Genomic DNA, 25,693 nt, shown 5'->3' on the forward strand with positions numbered 1-25,693 from the left:
CAACATGACAAAGAAATGTTTCAGGTTCAAGATCTGCCAAGTCACAAAATGTTCAGCAACAATTTATTTCATTTGGTTGAAAGCATTATGAACATTTTTAGGCAGGTTAGACAGCTCTGGGTTGGGTAAAGACGGTGGTCTTGATTAAATATTGAAAATGTAAATGCTGAGTTGAAAGCATGAGACTCAACATGTTAACCTTATTAATATTTAACTCAAACCACAAATCTTCTGTGCTTTTGTTGCCTAAACCCAACCAACAACCATCCACCACGGCGACCACAGACTTTGCTCTACTTACGTTTCCTGCACATCATACTTGGCAAAACCAATTCATAGTTTATCAACATAATTTGTATGACATGGTTCTCTACACAGATCAGATGCTACAAACTGACACTTGGCACATTTGGATGCTGTGTCATATGGATTTTTTATTCTGAGAGTATGGCACCTATTTAAAACAGTGTTTTAGATGTACACGCTTCTTGTGTTTTACTCCTTCAGACTGAGTCTTGTGTGCAGTGGTAATGATGGAGCTCTATTTTTGTGCTTCTGCAAAATGTTTCTGCGCTGTTGTTTTGTTATTTTGCCTTTGTGTTTGGTTTGTTTTGGTCTATTTTGGTCTTAGGGCACGTCTGTCTTTCATTGTAGTACCCTCGAGTATTAACAGATAAGCAAGATTTCAAATTCAAAATGCCTTCCTTCGCACTGGCACACACACACACACCCACCGAGCTTTGTCCTATTCTGGTGCTCAGCGTCGTAGCAGTTAGTGGCCTTTTGGTCTTTTGGCAGCACCGCCCCTCTCCACCACTCCACCCCTCCTCCCTCCTCCTCAACCCGTCAACAGCGGCCTGACAGCCATCCAGCCCTGCCAGCTCTGGCGACTGCTCCGTTCCAGCTCCTAAATCAGAGAGGCTGTGTTTAGATCTCCCCTGTAGAGCGGCGCTGCACTTGGGATGAGCTCTGCTGCGCTCCACTCTTCCAAGATGAAAGCAGGATGTGCTGAGGGAGCCGCTCGCAGTTATCCTCACCCCAGTTTGTCCACTTGGAGCTGAATTCATACTTTTCTGCTGTTTCACAGCCTGTATGAATTCTCTCCTTTCTCCTTCATCAGCTAATACATTTAAAAAAGAAAAGAAAATCGGGGACAAAAGATGTTTTGAAGATGCAGAAGTACTCAGGGAAAATGTCACAGCACACAGATATAGAACACAAAAACATCTTATTTAGACTCTCTTTGGCTTTTTTCATGATGTTGAAAGGGTTGTGCCGGACGGAAGTGCTCCACCTCGGGCTACATTCTACGAAAGGGACATCAAACCCTCACAGAGAGAGAGCTCCTCAGGATAATAAAGGGAGGTTTAAGTGCACCATCAACAAAAGTGCATGTGCTCTACCTGATAGTGAGAGCCTACAGCTTCCTTTCACTCACTTCGGATTCATTTCCCATCGCGATCTGGACGTCAGGGCTTCCCGCAGGGTCTTTGTGCCCTTTTACTCCATAGCCATACGTGTAGCCGGACATATTTTCCACTTCGCGTTTCTATTTTCTTGAAAGCAGTGCACATATTCCCCCAGCGATTGGCGCAGACTTTTCAGAAACATCTTTGATAATGGCAAAGAAACTTCACACAAAGCTCCTATTGGGTCTGTCCAGGGAGAAAACCTTGCAAATCAAATTGCCCACATCTTCACATTGGGTTTGGGAGAGGGTTTTCCGTGATGGCTGCCAGGAGGCTATTTGTCTTGGCACCGCTGGCGTTCAACTTAAGGTACAAGAAATGTGTGTGTGTGTGTGTGTGTGTGTGTGTGTGTGTGCGCGTGTGTGTATGTGTGTGTGTGTGTGTGTGTGTGTGTGTGTGTATGTATGTTAAGGAAGTTCTTTCTACTTCTTTGGAAATGCCACAGAGACCTCCCACACTGCATCAGTCCCTGAACAATACTACATCCTGAAACAGATGGAAAGTGTTTTGAGCCGCGGACTGGACCTGAAAATCGACTGCAATCAAAGTCGTTACTTCACTGTCACGCGCACAGTGTTGGAACTTTGAGCGCCAACTTTTACACACCGTTTTTCTGCTCTGTAGCAGATGGTCACATAAGCACTTCTTATCTTCACAATGTCTTTGTGTGTCCTCACCACTGATATCATATTGTCACACTGTCATTTAAAAAATCTTTTCTACACACAAACTTCACCACATGCAGATTTACTTTGGTATACAATGCAAACTGGGGCAAAACCTAATCCAAGCCCAAAGAGATAACCCAATCAATCATCTCATCTAACGTGTGCAAGTATAAAAGCATATTTCCCCAAAATATCAAACTATTTCATTAAGACTGAATCTTGTATTTGCAGCTGAGCACATATAGATTCATGTCAGGGACACCCAATGAGAATCTAACGTATTTACTCTTCTCTGGAACACTGGCACCATTCATCCCTTCCTGGTGCAATGTAATCACAGCACACTGGAGCCCATGGGAATAAAACTGGACCGACCGGTCCGTCACCAGGCTACAGCTGACTACGAAGAGCAAATGCTTTCAGCACAACGGGTGAGTCAGCTCGGAGCACACTTCCTTTATAATCCGTCTCCCCTTTCAGTTCACCCGAGGTGTCTCACCAATAGCCCTCCACCTGATCTGATTTTTACCTACCGTAACCCCTCTCTGCGGAGGCCTCCTCGCCCCCCCCCTCACAAGGACCTCCTTTGTCGATGCGAGATGGAAGATCAGATGAGCAGGTGGGGTAACAATGATTCTCATTCATCCAAAGCATAACTACGAGCCAGACGGCATGAAATCCCTCTGAGCTTACACATTAGACACTACAGCCGTTGAGAAATATCTAGTGTCCAAGGAGACATGCGCTGATGTCAAAACACAAAGTTGTCGCAGGCCATAAACCCTTTTGTTCTTTTTATCTTCCACTGATTACAGCTACAACCTGGAAAAATCAAAATGCCTTATCATGAACAGACTTCTCTCTGCTGTGCACCGCGGCCTGCTGCCAAGGAGGTTGTGTAAGCTGAGTTTGAAGCAGCCTTGGCTGAGAGACATGCTTTACTGCCGACTATCTTTCTGTAATCACCTTGGGTGTTAGCAAAGAGAGGCAGATATAGAGTCCGCTTTGTGTCCTTTCAACAGGGGGATCTCTGTGTCAGCCAGGAGCAAGGAATAACAACTCTCAGATAAGCAGCCATCGGGCGCATTCCTTCCCCCACATCGCTCGCAAAAACCGCAGGCTCCAGGTCGCGGAGGACACAGTCGGATTAAGAAACTGTGGCTCACGACCGAGGGGTCAAGGGCCGGCAAGAGAAATCTGCAGATGCAACAACTACTAAATGGATAGTGGTGAAATCATGAACAGACTATTAAAGGGACCCAGACAATATACCCCTGACTTCCACGAGCGTTTAATCCTTCACAGCTTGGAGAAAGTTCTCTCCATAAATATTGGATGGATTCACACGTTTGATAAATTCGCTCTCGACCTGCCACGGGGTGAATTGTAAGAACACGGGTGAATCCCCCTCACGTCATCTAGCGCCCCCGTCAGGTCAAAACATTGGTCCAATACTTGAGTTTATCTCAAGACTACTAACATTCCTATCAGCCTCGCATTGCAGTGATGCATTGTGTTTAGTGCAAATGTGAGCACGCCAACACCTGCTGGACGCGGCGATTATAGAACGCTGACATTATCATCTAGCTGAAGGAACCGCTGACCTTCAAAGATAAGGCCGGAAGAATTCTCTGTCTTTCTTGTCGTCAACAAATCCGATGAAAAGACCAATACGACCAAAGACATACATCTTCACGAATTGGCCTCAGATATCCACTTTAACTTCCTTTTTTTGAAGGCTCAGCCGTTTTTCTGTAATAGCTCGTCATCGTGGTTTTTAAGCAAAAGGTTCCGGGGATTTTATTCGGACGTACACATCTTGTGAGTACTAAGTGCAGATGTTTGGACATGCGTCGTGATGAAGGAACGAGCGAGGCCCAGTGCGTCCGTGTGGATCACTGGTGTGTTTTTAACAGTGTTCGAACAAGTCTAATGGAATCCTTGTTAGGATAAAGTCACGATGGCATTAGTGGGACACACACACACCGCCCCACAGAGACTCTAGTCCGGCTGCAGTGCCTCTTGTGAATTACTGGATAGTTCGACCTCTGCAGGCCTCTGAACACACAAGGCAAATATATATCATTGTTTGATTGAACCGGCCACAACTAATAAAACACATGTAAAAATTGACACGGGTCCCAAGCTGAAAAGGTTCGAAACCCTTTGATTGTGATTGTGTCACTCAGTAGCCAAACTCTGCTCTTCTCACATCCTAATGGCTGCTTCATACCCGCGTGGTGCCAAAGCGAAAAGAAAAAAAAAAGGAAGAGAAAAAAAGGAAGCTGTTAAATCTGAGTGGAAGAACGAAAAAACAAACAGAAACCACCAGAGACGGAGTCGATCAAACTAAGATTTGTCTCCGTGTTTTATGAGCCTGCAGGGAGGTTCGTCTGCACGTCTGTCTCTCAGGAGCATCTATTTGTTTAACTCTGTGGTGAGAAGAACCTCTGTCACAGAATAACAACAGCCTGCATCACACACACACGCACGCACGCACACGCACACACGCACGCACACATAATAAATGCCTCAGAGCTGCGAGGCGGTGGAGCCCAGATGGATCGGAGACATGAGATGAGAGGGGAAGAGACACGGAGACATGCAATGGGCAGAGCGAGTGGAAGGAGCGAGACAAAAACAAAGACTTAGACAAACGCAGCTTCCCCTGTGGAAAAAAATAATTGTTGAGAGGAGACAGAGGAAAGCCACTAATGACAGCAGACAATAAAAACTGGCCACTACTGTAGCGTCTTCCCAGCCAGAACGACAAGAAGGAAGGGAGCGACGTCTACAGAGGGATTCAACAGCCACGACGCAGCCCCTGGAAATAGAGCTGTCTGTTATTAGGGCGTCTGGACACCGGCCTGACACCGGCCTGACACCGGCCTAACAATGGCCCGACACCGGCCTCAGACCGGCCTGACAATGGGCCTGACACCGGCCTGACACCGGGGGACGGACACGTTGCTAATTGGGTGGTCAAGATTATTTTGCCGAGTGGTGAAGAGAAATCTAAATAATGAGGCAGAATCACATGCCGCACGTTGCCGAGGGGGAGAAAACATGAACAAACCCTTGTAGATACAAACTGACGTGAATGGAAATTATTCATTGTCTTTTCCCCGAAGAGCAACGATCCAAATATGCAGCAAACCAGACTATTAGCGGTTGTTTGTCGACGGTGAGTCAAAAACTGAAATCAAAAAAACAAAGAGAAAAATGATTTCAAGACTTTTTTATTACTAAACTCTCTCTCTCTCTCTCTAAGGCAGCAGTTTGTGTCCACAGGTCGATCTAACATCTTGCGGTGAATAAAATAAAACAGTACAAAATCATCTCTGTGTGCTACAAACATCATTAGACAGCTCTTGGTAGATAAAAGTTCACAAACAACAACAACAATAATAATAAGCATTATAAACATTAATCTTTCCCCCTTCAAGTATGCTACTTCTCCAAAGTGACTAGTGGAAAATTGGCCGAGGAAATGAAATATGTTCATGATTATTTATTACAGGTCCAATATGTGTGTGTGTGTGTGTGTGTGTGTGTGTGTGAATATAGTATATATACGTGTGTAAAACACAATTGAAGACAAGGTAAGGAATGTTTCTACTGTGTTTTTGGTGGAGAATGATGGCGCGCACACACAAACACACACACACACAAGCAGGCACACACAGTGATGTGACCGACTGGCTTCAGAGTTTTCAAACAGGGCAAAGGTTGAGCAGTTCAGTACAGTGAAACAATATTTAAGACTTGAGTTGATCCAGAGAGCAACATTAAGACTCAGATAAAAGTGGGAATGGGAATAAAACTTAATTCTAGAGCTTGGGGGGGGGGAGAAAACCCCGGGTCAACTTACTGGCTTTTTCTAGAGCTTTCTAGAGCATATCATGAGGTTTTCATCTGCCGATGGAGTTTGCTCACTCGTCACGATATGCAAGCGACGACCTGGAACGACATTATTGACAGAGCTTTTAAGATACTCGTTCATGCTGGGTTTGAGTTTTTTGAAGCACTGGCAGAAGACTGTGCGATGGCTGAAAGCTGTCGGGGGTGAAAAAGGCAAGTGAGAGGAACTTATTCTGGATCGTTCTGTCAAGGTCTATAGGGTTCCACCCAATGAAAACCACCAAAAGTATGTTCACATGTACATTAACAGTCCATGGATCTTGGCCACATAAAGACAGTATTTCTTCAACAACAGTTTTAGGTAAGTTCATGGAAGATTAAAAAAAAAAGAGTGCCACGACAGGGCAGTACCGTATTTATTGTTGTTGGTTTTTTGTGCGTGTGTAGTTTCAAGATGACTCTTAAAATATTCTGTTCACCGGTGTATAAACAGACTCTTGTGATTTGGATGTGAGGCTACAAAACAAGAGGATATCCAAAAGTTAGACCTGAAGCAGGATATGAACCGGGCTGCAACGTGCCGTAAACACGCTTGTTATGGACACTCCCAAGAGGAAGTTTTCACAAGTCACAACACTTTGTGGACGACCACACAACCAGCACAGTGTCATTTATCCTTCGTACACGAGCACAGAAGGAAGCCCAGTCAGCCGAATGTCTCTTTGGTTTGACCGACTAAGGCGGGCAGATGTTTTAGTTTTGTTTTCCTGCTACATACAGTAGTCTTGGTGAGACATCACTCACGAGTCTCGGGACAAAAGACAAGACAGTGCATCTCGACTTCCAACGCTGCAACGTCAACACACACCAGGAGATTAAATATACACACCTTCAGTTTGAGTTGATTTAATCAACAGCAACGGCCGATTTTTCATAAACCGCCACGAGTTTATCCAAGCAAGGCGTACCGTACTGTACATACACAGCCACGTGTGTATTTTACACCAAACAGACCATTGGTCCACTTTTGCATCTTGGTTCATGTAAAACATTTTTCTTTCTAATACAAGAATGTGTGGAAGGAGGTGGTGCAGAAGTGATCAGGTACAATATGTACAGCAATTTACATAATATACATCGCCACTCGGAAAACTCACAGGTAGTGGTCACATCGTCAGAGACGAGCTGGTTTGGACAAAGACAAAAAGCTCTTCTGATATCCCCCCCCCTCCCCTCCCCTCCCCTCCAGAGACACCGGACACATTAACGCGTCGACTACTTCAGGATGTTTAAAGGAATCCCACGTACTTACAGATAAAAGTAATAACATGGGACATGGGACACCCACATATTTCCTCTGTGATGAACGATGAGGACGACCGTCCTTCTTGCTGCAGGACCACTGTGCCCGTCACAGTTCTGCTTTGTTTTTTTTTCAGGCACAGAAATTTAAGACCCAGTTAATGAAATGTCACCATCAATCACTAAAAACACACGTCCACTGAGACCCGAGGGCCTTGGTTAAAAACTCACATCATCATCAACTCAAAGATGTATGTGGGCGCAGCTAAAGTCAACCCACTCTCACAATTTTACAAACTGTCGACTCAGCAAAATGAGCTCGAGACACAAGATTTAAAAACAAACAAAAAAACAAAGATTTTACGTGAAAAAACAGGACCAAAGAGAATTGAACAGGTGAATCTTTAAGCTTCACAATGCTTCTGTGCATCATGTCTCTATGAGACTTTGTACAGAGGTTATACTGGACTCGGAGATAGAAACCAGTGTCGACACTTTGCTCCATTATGCACATTCAGGCCTTATCGTCAGTCTGCCTCGTCTGTATAATATCAGGCAGTTTACCTTTGGATGCCTCGATTCTACAGGAGAAACTAGCGCAAACATTATTGCAAGTTCTATTTTTCTAATGATGGATTTTTATTATATCTCCAGTGCATATCGACTTTCTCTAAAATTGTTGTGATTAATTCTCGGGTTGCATCTTTAAGCCTTCTACTGAACATCTCAACGTCACAATCCACAAATATGAAGCAGTTAAAAGTCAATTTTACCCTTAAAAACAACACAGCATGAAATGTCTTGATGTGAACAGAAAACTACAGCTCCACCATGTTTTTTTACACAACAGCCTGGGTTCACAACCACTGGCAACACTAAAGATGTCATCCACAGCGTTGGCCTTTTGCAATAAGCACGATTAAGAGGACCAAGAAAACTCAGTCAAATGAACCTTCTTCACAACTTTACAACTAAACAACACACATTTCGTCCATCAAAAGTTCATTCATTAGTCTGGAATGGAGTATTCACACTGTGCAAATGAAATACGACGCAGAGCGCGTTCATGAGTTCTTCAGAGTTCCTGTTGAATCGTTCCTTGTGGTTCCAGGTCCAGTAGAAGCAGATGGTCGAGGTCCATCGCTGCGTCTTTCACTTCGGAGTCTCTTCCTTCACACCGTTCCTTTCAGCCAAATTACACTTCCGCTCTCGCAGCGAATGTCTTTGGATTGTAATAACTTCATTTAAACCGTTTCATACGTGTCACAAGGAGCCTTTGGTTTGCCAAAGGTTCCCGATTCATACTTGCTGTTTAGAAAAAGAAAAAATTTAAAATTAAATAAAAACAGTTTAAAAGCAAGTCCTCTTTGTGATTCTCTCCTTCTTGTCGCTCTTACAAAGGCTTTGTTCAGTTACTTAAACTCCCCTACCCACCTTTCATCACTGAATATACAGTCAGCATCACATTGTCGCATGAACGTGGCTCTTTGAAAATGGACCTCGAGTTCAACTGGGGATCAGTGACCATCTCATGCTTTTTTCCTTTTTTTTGTTTTTCTTGATCTTGAGCTGACTGGAGATTAGAAGAAGATGACGTCCTCCTTATTGAGATCTTCTGTGGGGATCTTGTACAGCGGCGGCACACTGTGGCCGTGGTTTACCTGCACATGGGCCTGGGAGTTCGGACTGAGGCCCTGCGGCTGCACGTGGGACTGGAACTGGACAAGTCCAGCGCTCTGCGAGTGAGGGGGCACGGTGGGAGGCTGAGGAAGGGACTGTGCCGAAGGCATGGGGGGCTTTTGGGCATTAGGAGGGTGGGAGGTGCTGACAGAGGAGGTGATTTGGGTGTCTGGTCCACCAGCGTCTGGAGGACTGAGTTGATCTGTCACAGACATAAAGTAAAGACCGTGAGAAAACAAGAGATTACATAAATACGACCAGCAGATCAGACGTGTGTACCAGTTGTATAGAGCGAGGCTCGTTCTCCATCACATGAAACCCTGCCAGCGTCTTTTGTCTGTTGTAATTGTGCGGGGCACAGGATTAAAGTGTTAAACTGTCTGTCTCGGTAACGTAGCCAGCCATTAATCAAGCATGTGTAACTGATAGGTGTTTACAGAGGGTGAGGCCGGGCATAATGGCCGCCTGAGAGGAGTGTGACCGGGTGGGGTCGGGTTTGCCCATGTGGAGAATGCGTGTTTCGTGTTTGTGTCTGTGAGAACAGAAGATAAATCATGCAGTGGGTAAAGACAGACAGGTTTGTGTGTGTGTGTGTGTGTGTGTGTGTGTGTGTGTGTGTGTGTGTGTGTGTGTGTGTGTGTGTGTGTGTGTGTGTGTGTGTGTGTGTGTGTGTGTGTGTGTGTGTGTGTGTGTGTATGTATAAATGGGTACCTGTGTGGAGATGCAGGGCTGACAGCGAGAGCTGCTGGTGGGGGCTGATGGAGCGCTTGGCCTTGAGGGCATTTTCGTCTCGGGTGGACAGCTTCAGTGGCAGCATCTGCTTCATATCCACCGAGGCTGAGGAGGAGGAGGAAGAAGAGGAGGGGGAGGGGGGGAAGAGGGAGCAAAGAAACCAGAAAATATTCACATTTAAGAAGTGAATTTTGACCTTTTTCCCCCATAAAAACGACTTGAACCGATTAATCAATTATTAAAATAGTTAGCAATTAATTTAGTAATCGATAAACTGTTGCAGCTCTACTCTTACGAGCCACTTAAATTATGCTGATTGGGTCGAGCTCATGTCAGGCACACAAGGCTCGGATATCAGTCACAGTGAGAGTAAGGCTATGAGAGTAAGGCTACGTCCATACCAATACGTTTTTGTTTTAAAAACTCCACCCATACAAGCGTTTAGCTCGGTATCAGTATTAATCAATGCACGCGTATCACGTGATCGTTCCTGTACACTGAGAATGTGCGTATCGGTGTAAACAGGAAGCAAATTGTCTACTCTGTAATCGGTTGCCTAAATGTAACGTCTGCCATGCAGGCTGCAGGCTAGTAGAAAAAAAATATCAAGTGTTAAATAAGATTTAACCAATTTAGTCTTTAAATTCACTATAACCACTCAACCATCCTGCTGCCTGCTGATCAAGTGAAACTCGGTTTTCAGAGTCTCACTACTCACCTGTGCTGTCGGTGCGATGCGAAGCTTTGCCAATTTTGCCCACTTTTCCTTTGCCACTGCTGAAGGCGGCCAGCTTGGTGGGGATCTGCTGCTGCACCCCGACCAGTTTGTGCTGCTGGTTGGTGGTGCTGAAGAGATGGAGCGGCACTTCCGTCTTCAGCGGCAGCGTGGACGACGAGCCCGCCTCCCGCCGCAGCATCACCTCGGGGCGCTCTGCGTAGTCGGCCGGCGCCACCGACAGGCTGCCGCGCACCAGGGGCTTCTGAAGCAGGGGCAGGTCGGAGACGCTGGCGACGCTGGTGAGGCCGGAGGACATGAGGAGCTCCCCGTTCAGACTGCCGGATAGAGGAGCCACCTGGAGGAGGAAGAAGAAGAACAGAGTATGAGCGTAAGTGTGGCAGACATTATCATGAAAGACCTTGCGTTCAGTATTCAAGTTCACCGAGGACAGCTCCACAACTTTGCACTGTAATTATCCATATTTGTGGCTGGATTGAGTTTGAAGTCAGAGTTGTGTTGGGTCGTGTTTGCTGTGGGTCATGTATGAGCGGAATTTTATTTGAAGGGGGGAAAAAAAACTTAAAAAAGCTTTTTAAGAGTACAAAAGACACAAACACACAGAGACACACCATAACTCCTCTGTGTGATGCCGTGTCATTAGAGAAAGACAATCTGTTGAGGAGCATGGTATTTATGGGATGAGGAGAGAATCAGAAACACATGCATCTTACTGCTGAGCAGACACTTTTGTGAGTTTGGTAACAGGCATTTGATGAGCTCCAAGAGGCTCAAGGACGACAACGCACACACGCAGAAACATAAAACCCTTAATAGTCCCTGTGGCATGTCTGACAAAACAGGCAGGGCTGTCGGACGAGCAGGGGAACAAGAAAAGTGGCTCTCATGAAATCATTGGATGACAGACAGTGACTGTATTGTCCACTTAATCAGAGACCGCAGCAAAGATAATCTAGAGGTCGAGTCACCATCATCATCCAATCTGCACTGAATGAGATTGACCGGGAGGATTACTGCCACAATGGGGCGGTGAGTAATGGTGTAGTGTTAGTATGTTTTAGTAATCCCACACGGCGCATTACATGAAACTATGAAAAGCATCTTCTCGCTAAGCTTATGTAAAACTTCCCACAGGGACAAAGTCTAAGCTGTTCAACAGCTCTGTGACACAAAGTGTAGCAAGAAAATAAAGTACAAGACAAACCCCTGAAAATCTACTTCTATTCACCACCACCTCTTCGTAGAGATACACATTAATATATTTGATGTTCTGGTTGATCATGGCCATGACATTAATTTCAATGGGCTGAGAATTCTTTTCATTCACACACTTTTCTATAGACCGTTTGGGGGAAATGGCTCTGGAGAAGCAGCTCCCTGAAGAAATTCTTAGCCCATAAAGACCTATTACAGAATATGCTCACATTAGTACTCATTAAGAGAAATAGTGACAAATGAGAAAAAACAAAACAAAAATAAGTAATAACCTGAGTTGGGACACAAACAGCCTTTTAATTTGATCTTAAATAAGTCGACTTTTAGTCACCAAGCAAAAGCCTTGACTGAAGCCTCTTTAACTTTAACTTTAACGAGTCTGTTCTGCTCAGTATTCAGTCCACATGCTATAAGATTGATGAGGATGCAGAAAACTTCCCGTGGCGATGGGGGATGCGTGATGGCGGCGTTTTACAAGGCGTGAAGGGCAGAGCCTTCTGACAGTGTGTGTGTGTGTGTGTGTGTTGGTGAAGACTGTAACTTCCCACAGCTGTAGTAGCAGAGCATGACGAGATGCCCGAGGCAGAGAGAGGGGCCCTGCACCAGGGGAAAGTCTCCCCACGTCCTTTCCCTACACTAAATCCCCCCTTGTCGTCGTCTTCTTCTTCCCTTCCATCATTCTCCCTTTTTCGGCACTTACTCATCTTGGCACACAGATGTTGCATTGTTCCCAGAATAAGGTGAAAGGCTTTCAGCGGCGCAAACAGCGGGTTTCCAGGGCAGTAAACTGTGCGGAAGCTTTCAGAGCACAAAGCGACTTGACTGACAGCACATAAACAATTAGCGCTGGCTGCTTTCCAGAGGCTTCTCCTAATGACAGGCTTGAGCTGGCTAATTACACACACAAGTTCCTCTCATCCCGAAAACTGCCCGGATACTCCCATATCATACATATCGCCACTTGCATTGCACAATGGACACCGCTGGGAAGGAGGTATTGGTTTGAGAAGGAGTTTCTATAGGCCCTGAGCTGCCCTGATCCAGGGGGAAAAAATGAGATTAGCAAACACTGATGGCCTAAACCCGTCTGATCTAAAGTCAAACTATGTCTAGGTACGTCGGTCTATAAATAAGATAATCACTGTATGAAGTATGAGACTGTGTGTGAAGTTTTGTGATGAGAACTTTGTACATTTGTGTCATGATGAGTTCACTGACTTATTTGGCAACCACTTTAAAAAAATCGACTGATAAATGGCTTAAAGGGTTAACATCAAGAACTCCAAACATTCTCAGTTTTCCAATGTAAACATCAGTTGCCTTTATTTGCAAAGATTCTGCAGAAATTAAAATAATAATTTGTTGCAGCCCTACATCACACACCTATCTCAAGAACTGTAAACAAGACGCAGATGATTGTTTTTTCCTTCACACAGCAAATGATAAACATAAACTATTAGTGATTTGATTATATATTTTAGTTGAAGACAGAATAGTACTGCACACAGTGTACAGCTAACAGGTGGCAAAATGCCACAGTGACAGATGGAGCAGAGAAAATATCTGCTCTCAAACGTGGCGTTCTGTCTTAGCTCTAAAAAAGCAACTGCTACCGGCTGGTCAAAGAAGAATCAAGTCAAAAACATCCAGGTGTGTGTGTGTGTGTGTGTGTGTGTGTGTGTGTGTGTGTGTGTGTGTGTGTGTGTGTGTGTGTGTGTGTGTGTGTGTGTGTGTGTGTGTGTGTGTGTGTGTGTGTGTTAACATGGTGAGGGTGTTGATGGGTAAGGAGAAGCTCGTAAATCTGAGACTGAGGTCGAAGAGGGGAAGAGATAACTCAAAAGTTTTCTCCTGACTTTTGCAGACCTTCACGTTTCAGCAATGTTCTCTGTCATGTACTTGTAGTAACGCCAGGTACCAATTCTTTTTTTCTTCACAGTTTTTTTTTTTAATGAAAATAATTGGTTATTCATCATTTGCCAGGGATTTCATTTTTACCTTGTTAAATTTTTACCCCATTTAGCGTTTAGTTCTCCAGTCCATCAAAAAAGGGTTTGTGTATGTCCCTTCTTTTTCCCACTAACACTTGCTACATTGTGCTGGTGTTTTTTTCACCCTGACTGTCGTTCAAATCTGAAAGATTAAAGTTCAAGCCTCCATTCGGCTCGGGCCACTCTGCTGAACATACTGAGACTTTATTTTCACAGGACTCTTGTGCAATCAGAGACAAGGTCATAGCCAATAAAAAAAGCCTGAGCCCAATGCTTTTCCTTAGCAAGAGGCCAAGTGTGATCCAACCAGATAACACATGACAGACAAGTTCCCCTGAAGTCAGGACATGCCGCAACTAGAAACAATCTCTCGCTCAAACTCACATGTTGAGAAAAGCAAACACACATGGAGGCAGGTCTTTTTTTATGAGGTCTAATCATAGCTCCATGGGATCGCTGATGAGTCTTAATGTCGGGCGGCGGTGATTAAATGTCTGTTGATATCGGGCTGGCTCGCAGCCTGGAACGGATCCCGATGATACGATCGTTTGATGTGTTTGACGCAAAAGGAGGAACAAACCACTTCCACATCTCCCGAAAAACCGCAGCCAAGAAAGTCCCACTGCAGAGCCAACAGTATAGAACTGCAACCCACACACATCTTGATGTGTACAAAACACACAAACACACCACCTCAACTGGCCCAGAACAAATATTATGGGCGTAAGTAACTGGAGGTGCTGACTGGAGATAAGGTCTAAGATGTGACCTGCTTCAGGTCATCTGTGTTTTTAACAAATCGCAGCAATGTTGCTCACTGTCGCTGCATTAGTGGCGGCCTCTGTAATCACCTGCATTACTCATCACAGCGGGTTAGTTCACCTCAGCGAGGGGCTCTTTCACCGCACTAGACCAGAGGCGGTGGTTTTTCCAGGAGTCACAGTGAAATGTTCTATCTATAACTCACAGTCAGAGGCCAGTGATGAGATGATGAGGTGCAATATCTAACGTCAGCCGGTTGTGTGTTTGTGTGCGACTTGAGCTTGAGACTGTTTTTGAAAGGTCTTCTGACCATGACAGAAGAGTGGATGACAGGCAGCCATGTACAAATAGGTTGTTTTTTGTTTTTTTTAAAGGGTAAAAAAAAGTTACAGGTGCAAAAAAAATCCATGTAGTTTTTCGGGGACATGTCAGGACTTGAATGGACATGATCCATCAGATACTTGGTACGCAGGAGTGAGCGGCACTGACCAGTCAGAGAAACACGCCCGCTGTCAACCAGGTAAGACTGACAGACCGCAGAGGGGGACTAATGGCATTACACGTCTGGATGGGAACATGCTGCTCTGGCAGAGAGCTCATCAGCTACTCGGTCCAATTTCTTAGAAAAATAATAATCCGGCAGAAGAAAAAAAGACACTGACTCATCGAGCCAAAAATTCTTCCTTTGTTATACGTGAGAGCCTTTAGTCAGAGTGAACAATTGCATGACTGTGCAGGTTTCACATGGCCGCCTCCTGATGACAGGATCATGTGCGACCTCGCTACAACAGCCATAATTAATGCTCATGATCCTCTCTCCACCTATTATTAAGTTCAGATGACAAGTGTTAAAATTTGGCCACCAATCTCTTAATGACTACATGAGTCATCTGTTACTAGTGTACACCGCACTATGTGAGACCGCTCAGGAGGATTTGCAGTTGATGGAGAAAAGACAACAGGTCAATCCTGATGACTGGTCACTCAAGTAGAACACGCTGTTCAAGGTTTATTGGTGGGCGATGAGACGAATGTGTGGCAACAAGAGGTGGCTAACTGCCTTTAAACAATGTCAAAATAAGGCAGGGTAGTTTTGTGATCAAATTAATGACAATATCAGAAAGTATGGCTTCCCTTATTTTTCTCCTAACCGTACCAATATCAGTCTTCAGGAAAATTTGGTCAAGCAAATGTCTAGACCAAAATTTTACAGACATTTCAAGTTGGAGTTTTCCATTTATATATGGAGACGCAGCATGGGGAGTGTCTGAGTCAGACATGTTGATAATGGAAATGTCTGGACTTCAGTGCATGTCTGAAAGCAGTTTTATCGAGCCGAGAGGTATATTTCCTCCTTTACAGCCAAAATGGGTCAAAGCCTGCCGTCCTTTGTCTGTTGGGGTCTGCAGCTGTCACAGCAGTAGAGCTGCTAGCATCCGCGACACTGTCTTCAGTCTGTGTTTATTGAAAAATCATTTATACGTGGCATTTCAGAAGTTTGGGGTCAAATCCTGTTCATCGTTGGATTTAGTGAAATCTATAACAATTGCTGCAGTTAACGTAACAATGAACCCGTCTCTCCTCAGGTTCGCTCCATGTGAGTGAGGAAAGGCCAAGACGCACACATGTGAAACAGAAAGCCGAGGAGAGGAACGTGACTGTAAATGATTTTTGTTCTTTGGGTATCTGTTGGGGGACGAAGGTCCCGTTGGGGCTTGTCACACAGAATGCCAATCAACCAAACTGTGACAGTGATACAGGTCGTTGAAAACGCTTTTCTAAAGCTCCCTGACAGATCTGTTAGCACCAGGCATGAAATTACAGTCAGTCAATCTTTCTCAAAGTCCCTCTCCCATGAAACTCACAAACAATGGCCCGCATTGTACAGCTGGGAGGGGAAAAGAGATACAAGTAAAGGAACACAGGAGGGAGAGCAGAGAGGAACAAGTTCCTTACACAGCATATTCATGTTTCCACAGCACTGCTCTGGTCACGTTCTGCCAATAAGACTGATGGAAGAATTATAAAGCAACTATTGAGAATGTGATGAGACACGAACCTTAGTGGGAAGATATGCAGATGTTGAAAAGGAAATTAAAAACTACAAAAAGGGCAAGATATGACGCGTTGTAGATAATTAAAGAGGGATGGAAAGATTGGAAGTGAAAACAAACTTACTAAATTAAATGAAACGCTTCACTTGGAAATTTAAGTTTCATATTTTTTTTAAAACATTTTTAAAATAAATGTTTCCTCTAAACTATTAATTAAAATGGACTTAGCAATTTTAAGTGTATCTGAAATAAATCACTTTGCATCACAAACTAAATAAATGTTACATTTGTTACTTCAAGCTTCACTTATTGTTTCCACGTGTGTGTGTGTGTGGCTGCGAGTTTCCACAAGACTTTCATTTTGCCATCTGCAAAAGTGCTGACGGTACAAGTTGACAAATGTCTGAACACGTGTGTGTGGAGACGCCCAGTGTTGTATGAACAGTACAGTGTTGCACGTCTGCACCCATTTCTTGACTAAATCTGCTCCTTCATTTTATTTGAGTTAAATAATTTGGATTAAATTAAATATTGTCTTCACTAGCACCAGCTACCAATTAGTCACTCTCTCGAAACATATGACAAACTGTAGTATCTATATTGACCATTATCATGTCCACCACAGGTTCCCCACCTCAATGGTCTTCCTCTTGATCTTCCTCTGGTTTTCCAAGCGTTCCTTTTCTTTCTCCACTGCTCTGGTGGACTCTCTCAGTCTCTCCAGGTCCTGCTGGTACGTCTCCCTCTGCCTGTCGAGCTCCTCCCTCTCTTTTGCCAGATGTTCCTGCACCAAAACAAAAATAAAGCAGTGCTGTAAAGTTACCGTAAAAAGAATTTGGGGTAATGGACCGTGCAGCGAGTGCCCCTCACCTCCAGCCGCCTGCACTCCTCCTCCCTTTGTCGAAGTTTAGCCTCAGTGGCTTCCACTTGCTGGCGGTGCCTCTCCCTCTCCTTCTCCCAGCGATGCTGCTCCTGCCGGTGCTGCGACTGCAGCTTGTGAAAGCTGGCCAGCTCTTCTCTCTGCAGGGCCAGAGTCCGCTGCTTCTCCTGCTCCAGGAGCACGTTGCCTCGGTGGCGGCCGGGCAGGGAGGCCCGCTCTGTCAAGGACGCCCGCTGCAGCTCAATGTGACTGTCCTGCAGTGATATGATGGCCTGATGATGTAGATGGGGACAGGAGAAGAGTAACAGAGTAATTATAGAAAAAAATATTTCACTGGAGCATTTGTTGACACTTTCAGATGCGGGGACAGTATTACCTGCAGACTATAGAGCCTTTGGGAAAGCATCAGCACCCTGTCAAAGAACTGGACAAGAGACATATATGATGTTGTCATAATCAAATAACCATAAGCATCTCAAAACAACATAAGAGTTCAATGGACTACCAAACTTCAATGGGTAATTTTTCCTCACTTCAGAAGGCATGGCTATGAATATCAATTGCGTCAGTTTGGTGCAGTACAGTACAAGGTGACAGATCAGAGGAGGAGAGATTACCTCGGCCTCGGGGAAGGAGCTGGACCAGATGCGGTTCCATCTGGCAGGAGAGCAGGTGCTCTCGTCAACCTGAGCAACAACATTCAGACACGCAGCAAGTCATACTAATGAAGTAACATCACAGACACACTGAAAGTACGGTGCTGTGCTGCTACTGTACTGTGGTAGACCCTGAACACATAGGGAACATTGGAAATGTGTTACGGTGTTGTTTGCCGACACACAATTTACCAATACTGTGCACGTTTTGTTAATTAATCCCAAAATAGATTTTACTGTGGTTCTAAGTCATGAGGGTGGAAAAGGTCAAACTCGTACTTATTTTCATTTATCATTTATTCCTACTTTGTTTGGCAAATAACTTTCTATTATTATGTCAGACCCCGCTCATTGTCCGCAACATGTCGTTACATTTTGTCTGCCATAAGGAGGAGTTACTGGAAGGTTAATCAATGCTCAGAGTACAATGTTTTCGCAAGGCTTGAGTCATTTAAAAACAAATTAAGTGACCAACAAAGAAGAGGGTTACAGTAAACATCAGGACGTGCAAACTTTCCAGATGACCTAGTCTGTTTACCATTTACAGGAAAAAACAATGTGGCTCATGGCAGTGAGTGTATGTTGAGCCCCTACCGTCTGCTCCAGGGTGTGGCTGCCACAGAGGTCTTTGAGCTGAGGGTCAGAGCTGGCTCTCTGGCTTCTGTCTCTGTTTCTGGACTCGCCACACGAGTTCTTCTTCACACTGCCATCTGGCACAAATACATTGACGCCGATACGTGCAGAAACAGACACAATGATAAACACACAAACAAAGTCAAACCAAACTTAAACATAGAAATATTTACCCTCACAAACACTGAACAGAGACCAAACACACGTACATTTAAAAACAGTAAACATAAAAGGTCTTAAAATGCCTCCATGCTGGATTTGTTGCCAAAACCATACATGTAAATTCAACCAATTCAAGGAATTCAAAAGACTATGAAAGATTAATCAAATTTATTAATAAACAAATGCCACTACAAATGCAACGGCAAAATCCATTAGGTTGTGGACTTCCTCAGGGAATGGAGCGGGAACTCACTCTTACTGAGGATGCTGGGGCTGCTGTCATAGCCCCCAAATGTATCCGCTCGCCTGGGCAGAACCCCAGAGCCGCCTCCTTCCTCCAGTCGAGAGGTCGGGGCCTCCTCCCTCACTCCGGACTGCAGCAGGTTCTGGAGGTTCTCCACTGGAGCGAAAAAGAGAGTGTGAGGTTTTACACTACTATTTGCTTATTACACAGTTGCAGCGAGTAGTAAATGAACTTAGGTTAAGAAAAATGTGTGTTAAATTCACTCAGTGCCATGTGTCTACGGCTACACTGTCCTACCCTCAGTAATGGCCCCTTTGAGCAGGGCCTCCCCCTGCTGGAGGTCTGAGGCGTCTCCTCGAAGCAGAAGTCTAGAACGTGAAGCTGTTTCCTCCAGGCCGGCCACAGACTCTGCCATGTCTGCAAACAGCTGCAGCTTCTCAGTCAGAGTCTGGAAGATTACTGAATCCTTCTGGCTCATACGATCTACGAGGGGGAACATGAAATCGTATTTGAAAAAACTCATGATCCACGTTTTGTCATGAGACAATTTCTGGAGCATCCGTACACCAACCATTGCTCTTTAAAAAGTCACTTAAAGATTTTGTGTTTCAAACAGCAGTGGCTGTTTGGAAAAATAATAATGTATCCTTAACTAAGTCTGAAGAGTTGTAGCGGATGAAAAAAAAATCAAAGCAACTTCCACAAAATGTAATGCTAACATGATACATGAGCACCCCCTGGTGGTGGTATAGCTAATTTTTGGGGGCATTGCTTGAGCTGTGTTGATGGTTCTGATTGGTTACCTTGAAACTCTTTGAACCTGGAAGCTCGGGCCTCTTCCTCCTCACTGAACAGCCTCTCTTCTGTATGAGGACAGCTTAGAGGGGGAGAGGACAGAAGCCCACAGAGGAAGGCAGATGGACGGACAAAGGAAGAAATCTGAGGAAGGCTGCAATGCATTTTCTGTTTTTTCTTCATCCGAGACATATTATTATAATATTCATTTGTGAGCATATTCCACAATGTGCAAATCATTAACATCATTTTATGCATTTTTTGACCAGCAATTTTGGACGAGTCTGAGACATAGTAGTAAATAGAAGTGTGAAGTTAACAAAATAGCAATAGTCTCCCCACAGTTTAAATCTTCTCTCTGGGCAACTACAGCTACCTCTCGACAGCTTGCCGTATCTGTGTCATCCAAGTGTTGCGCTCCTCCTTGGAGGTGGTGTGGATCTCGTACATCTCTGGCTCGTTGGAGGAAGCACAGATAAGAAACATGGCTTTCTCCTCATGGGCCACTTCCCTGACTATCAGCTTCTGAAGAGAGATCACTGACGGCTTGTTATCCTGGGGTGGATCAAAATGACGAGGAGGAGGAGGAGAAGAAGAAAAAGATCAGTGAGATTACTAATTACTTAATAAGTAAGAATTAATTACATTCATAAATGAGGATTACAGATTGCGCATCACTGACAAGAGGATTCTGAAAGTAAAAATTCTGGTCCCGCTTATTTTACTGTGCATTACTTTATAATTCCCCTTTAATACAAATGCTGTTTATAATACTGACAGAAAGATCAAAGATAATCCACTTACCACCGTAGCAAATACATATCTCTGGTCCTTCTCTTGTAACAAGAGCAACACATCCGACAGAAGCACTGCGAGAATATCTGGAAATCAGAAATTACAAATTTCAGGCTTCAACCTGCTCGCAGGAAATATGGAGGATGATAATACACTAGACACATTTCAAATGTGTCAGCATCTATTTTTAATAGACCAGCATGCACTGTATGTTCATGCCACTATATAGTAGATCAATATGTATTAAAGTAAGTATTAAGTATACAAGTATTTGTTTCTCATCATACCTTTGAGCCTGCCAGAAGCAGCTTTCCAGTTGACGGTGCCCTCATGAAGCAGTCGTCTCCTGGCCAGTGCCAGGTCCTCCCTGCGGAACACTCGGCCATCTTTGATTTTTCCCATTACCTTTGGCTCCATCTTGTTGTGAATGTCTCGGAGACGAGACGTCTTCTCGTAGAGATTAACCAGCGTGTCCACCTGAGTGATGGTGTCTTTAATCAGACCCAGAGACCGGGTCAGATCCTCGTGCTCCTCTGTTCCCGCTACAGACAGAAAAATTTAATACTTTAAGTCAATTGAAACTATAACATTCCTCACTAAATTACTACCCTCCTCAGCAGTTATTGTAACTTCTTTAGCAGAAAGTAAAATCCTGGACCTTCAGTGTTGTGCAGGATGCGCTCCACCAGTACTGGGTACTTGGTTATACGCTGGGTCACCAGCAGAATACACTCGGTCACTCCTAACCTCCGCACGATGGACAGGTTGTTGATTTTCTGGGACACAATTAAAAAAAATAGTGCACGATTTAATTCAACACATATCAGACCCAGTACACACATTCACATAATTAATAAACAGGGCTTTCCTCCTTCATTTCCACACAAGCACCAGTTTTAAGAAAAAAATGGTAACACACTTCAAGGTCATGCCAAACCAACAGGCGGCGACGTAACACTAACCGTGAAGCTATGTTGGCCAATCAGAGGCCTATATCATATTTTGCAGAGGTACTGTAAATTAAATCCTCTTCTCAAAAAACAGAATATGCTCATGTGTCTCACCCTTATTGTGTTTTGGAACTTTTTGTTGTTTTGAAGTTGTTCTTTGTAGTAGCCGACAGCCTCAGTGTGGTGACTGCAGAAATCTCCATAGCTGTCCTTCATCCTCTCTCCAATTTCACCTGAGAACTAGGGAACAACGGAAATATTCATATTTGTCACCTTGTCAGCTCTGTTCTGTCGTTGCATTCTGTGTTTTTCCTGCCTGGCCCACACTGCTCCATGTATCATACTGTACAAGAGTAACTCAAAGAAATCAATGCTGGGCATGTGTGTTCTTGTAAGTGGTTCTACACATCTCCCTACCTGTGTGATCAGAATATCTGCCACTTTGTTGATATTGTAGTTCCTGTTGTTGGAGGAGACGAGGTTTTCTCGCCGTCGCTCTTTAAGACAAGACAGGAAATGCGTGTGGAGCTCGAGCAGGTTTTCTAAGCGGGGAAACAGACAGTCCAGCCTGCCCGGGTCCATCTGGAGGTTCTCTTTCAACTCTCGGACATAGACGTGCAGCATTATCTTCAGTGTTCGCACATGGTGCATCTCCGTCTGCATCAGCTCTGTACAATGACAGGAAGTCACACATTTATGTTTTGCAATGTAGAGCACATGTTTATAAAGCATCTGGGGCTATGGGGTTAGAAAGAAAAGAGGTTTCTCTGCCTGTGGCGAGCAGTTAGGCTACATTTACAGTTGCCAGCAAAAAAAACACCTGACATTTGTGACTGAACAATGTGGTTGAGATGCATTATGGGTGATGAATTTGCCACATTTTGACAAGAACAATGATTGAATAAAAAAGACAATGTCTCTGGATCTGCCGCTTCAATTTCAAAACATTGTGGGTTTTTTTGATACAATGTTATAGAAGAGGAGTACATTTTCATGAGTTCAATCTCTTTCCGTGAACTGTTTTGATTTCCTGCTTCAATTGTGTGTGGCACCGATGAGCCAGGTTGACAGCTACCCATGACTATTAAATCAACGAGCCACTCCTTAGGTAACTCATTGAGGTGTGAACACGTCCTAAGAAATCACACTTACCATAAATCACATCCTGTCTCTTCACCATTTCTTTAGAGTGCCTCTTCACATACTGCTGGTCCACTGCCAAACTCCATGACTCAGCCTCCAGGTCCTGGGCATCAGATTCCAGATCGGCCCTCACTGCTGCGTAGTGAGCATCTACAGAGAGGAGCAGAGGCATCATCAGCTATGATCCATTAGTGTTATAATCCTAATAAGGCCACAAATTGCACATTGGTGGCGGCAGAGGTTTAGTTCAGTGTTTTCACAGGCGGGTCAGAGGTCAACTTAAGCAGAATCCAGTCAATGTTAAAAATTCACAGTAGCAGGATGGAGTAACCTCTGACATGTGGGAGTCGTATTGTGTGTTGCAGGTCGGTCTCTTCGTCAGCTCTTGATGATACAAACTGAGCAGATCTAGTTTCCTCTGACAAAAAAAAGGATTCTGTTGCCTGTTTTCCTTCAATCATAAATTAAGAACAATGGTTTTCAGAAGATGACTCCCTGAGAAAAGATTTTTTTGTTCCAACTACTCTTTTGTGAAGCCTCCAAGTTTAAGAATAGTTCACCGATGACTTCACGTCTTGAAAATGATATATGGAAATAGTGACAAGCCAATATGAACTACGCAATCTCGACTCAACAAGCGGTTTGTCGAACCAATTTTTTTCAAATCTAAAATATAAGGTTTTGCCCACCAAACTATGTTTTTGACCTGGCAGCCAAGGAAAAAGATGGAACACTAGTACGCAGTTAGCCTGTCTGCATCTCCCACACACTCCAGCTTAATGAGACCGAGTGAGGTCACCTCTGACTCCACAGAACACACTCCACACACTATCCTCCCTAGATTTAAGAAAAACTCCCTGATAACAAACTATCACTCTGCGCTCAGGCAAACACATGATGACAAGCTAAGAAAGGGTAGTTTCATCAGAAGGAACACTATGACCACAATAATGGTTTCCCTCAGTTTAAACAATTCACCAGAGGAACTTTAAACCTCAGTCATTCGACTCACCTTCTACGAGGATGGACTCGGTGGTGGAGGGAGCGAGGGAAATGGCATCTTCGTTGCAGCGTTTTGAGCGGAGAGCATCGGTCTCATCCATCTCCCCAGGGAGGGATCTGAGGGAGGACAACCACAGGTCCAAGGTGGCATACATGCTGACACTACTACAACTAATCCTTCTAGCTAGTGGTAGCCTAAACACATACACAGCTCCACAATGGCACCGACATAAAATTAGACACAAAATCAAAACCCAGGTAGCTACATTCTTCTTTCCTTCCTCCTTTTGTCCATAATGTTGCCCAGTTGTCGCTTCGTCTCCTCTACTCTTGTTAACAACTCTCCTGATTCTACACCTCTCTCCTCCTCTTTATCCCTCTTTTCTTAGCAATGCAGAGTAAAATTAGTCCACATCTAATAACTGTCTAGAGTCAGTTTCAAAAGGCTTTATTATTAAAAAAGACAGCTTGCCTTGATACATCAACTATAAATACACATCTCAAAATGACATCTGGAAAGCATCATTCGAGCAGAGAGAAGAATCTAAAAATATTCAGCATTAACGTACAGCTGATCCTGCAAACATCTACAGCATAATAGATCTGAGGGAAAGATGGCTCATGTTTGTGTTGTTTTTTTCAACTTCTCTTATTTTTAACATTAAGCTACTCACAACAAAAAGGAGAAATAAAAAAGAAACACTCCTCTGGTGCAGGGCAGAGATACTCACCCTGAGCTGTTGTGGTGACGGAGGCTGTGGCCAAGGCTGGAGGCAGGGGCGGCTGCAGTGGAGCTGGTGGTGTGGGAGGCAGTCAGATGAGTGTTGGGTCCCCAGTGACTAATGGTCATGCCTGGGGTGCAGAGGAAACCTGGGTGGCCATCCAGGGTCTGTGATGAGGCTGGGCCTGACTGATCCCGCTCTCTGTCTCGGTCTTTTAGCACTGGAGGGAAAGACGGAAGAGACATGTATTGAGCGGGGACAAAGGAAGAACATGAGGAGAAGCAAGGAGAGGAGGCGGCGAAGGGAGAACATGACCAGCAGAAAGGAGACAAGGACGCAGAGTCTAGTGAGTGTTGTGATCGTAAGAATCAGCAGGTGAACAGGTCAGGGTACAACAACACTCGGGTCCGCATAGAGATCACAATGAAGCAGAAGAAGATGGGGAAGAAGAGGAGCATGCTTAAGCAATTTCTCTATGGAGGCCCTCGTATTTTGGATAGCGAGTTTGGTAACTCAAACATAAGTAGTGGCAGAAGGAGGATTATAAAAATCTAAACTCCAAGGTGAGGTTGAAGACTCATGTTCAATTTCGTGTACCATCTTCTGGAAAGATGTGCACCATTTATAGTTCATGTTTCTCAATTTCTGCCTCCGCTACTCATCTTCCTGACCCCGATCACATGCAACAGGACCAGTTGAACGACGGACCGGTTCACGATAAACAAAGAAAGCACACAGCAAATTTCTTCTGAAGCTAATAACCTTTAAAAAAAATGTGTCAAAAGACCTTTGATCTAACTTTTAACTAAATAAGAAAACTAAAATGTAAGAGAGAATCTGACAAAACAGTCTTTGGGATTTATAAAGAATTTGACCTCTATGTATATTTTGTATGTACATTACTAAATCTATCTCGAAGAACTGAAGTTAATCACCTGACTGTTCTTAACAATAGCTAATCATTACCTTTGCCTACAGCCCACTGGAGCAAAAGTAAGACAGACACACACACACACACACACACACACACACACACACACACACACACACACACACACACACACACACACACACACACACACACACACACACACACACACACACACACACACACACACACACACACACACACACACACACACACACACACACACACACACAGAGAAATAGGATGGTTCTAATCTTATTTTAATCTTCTAACCCCAACACCAGAGGCAACCAGCTCTCGTTAATTTGACACCCCC

The 25,693-nt window shown here is 44.3% G+C and overlaps 1 protein-coding gene across 2 annotated transcripts in view; it reads right to left on the reverse strand.

Moving 5' to 3' along the window:
• Positions 1-5,360: 5,360 nt before the first annotated feature.
• The window catches only part of arhgef18b (rho/rac guanine nucleotide exchange factor (GEF) 18b), a 43,497-nt gene continuing 23,164 nt past the window's right edge, over positions 5,361-25,693 (reverse strand). For both annotated transcript variants that reach the window (XM_035647755.2, XM_035647754.2), the window contains 20 exons: positions 24,459-24,669; positions 23,738-23,844; positions 22,735-22,875; positions 22,000-22,250; positions 21,697-21,822; positions 21,291-21,408; positions 20,920-21,174; positions 20,642-20,718; positions 20,214-20,392; positions 19,846-19,919; positions 19,340-19,525; positions 19,052-19,198; positions 18,598-18,713; positions 17,965-18,033; positions 17,724-17,771; positions 17,338-17,619; positions 17,102-17,251; positions 10,431-10,785; positions 9,692-9,817; positions 5,361-9,182 (listed from right to left, as the gene is read on the reverse strand). In XM_035647755.2, coding sequence (XP_035503648.2) covers positions 8,881-9,182; positions 9,692-9,817; positions 10,431-10,785; positions 17,102-17,251; positions 17,338-17,619; positions 17,724-17,771; positions 17,965-18,033; positions 18,598-18,713; positions 19,052-19,198; positions 19,340-19,525; positions 19,846-19,919; positions 20,214-20,392; positions 20,642-20,718; positions 20,920-21,174; positions 21,291-21,408; positions 21,697-21,822; positions 22,000-22,250; positions 22,735-22,875; positions 23,738-23,844; positions 24,459-24,669 — 3,320 coding nt within the window. In that variant the 3' untranslated portion in view covers positions 5,361-8,880. The remainder of the gene's footprint in view (positions 9,183-9,691; positions 9,818-10,430; positions 10,786-17,101; positions 17,252-17,337; positions 17,620-17,723; positions 17,772-17,964; positions 18,034-18,597; positions 18,714-19,051; positions 19,199-19,339; positions 19,526-19,845; positions 19,920-20,213; positions 20,393-20,641; positions 20,719-20,919; positions 21,175-21,290; positions 21,409-21,696; positions 21,823-21,999; positions 22,251-22,734; positions 22,876-23,737; positions 23,845-24,458; positions 24,670-25,693) is intronic.

This window comes from Scophthalmus maximus, chromosome 13, assembly GCF_022379125.1.
Source record: "Scophthalmus maximus strain ysfricsl-2021 chromosome 13, ASM2237912v1, whole genome shotgun sequence".
In the NCBI taxonomy this organism is placed as follows: Eukaryota; Metazoa; Chordata; class Actinopteri; order Pleuronectiformes; family Scophthalmidae; genus Scophthalmus; species Scophthalmus maximus.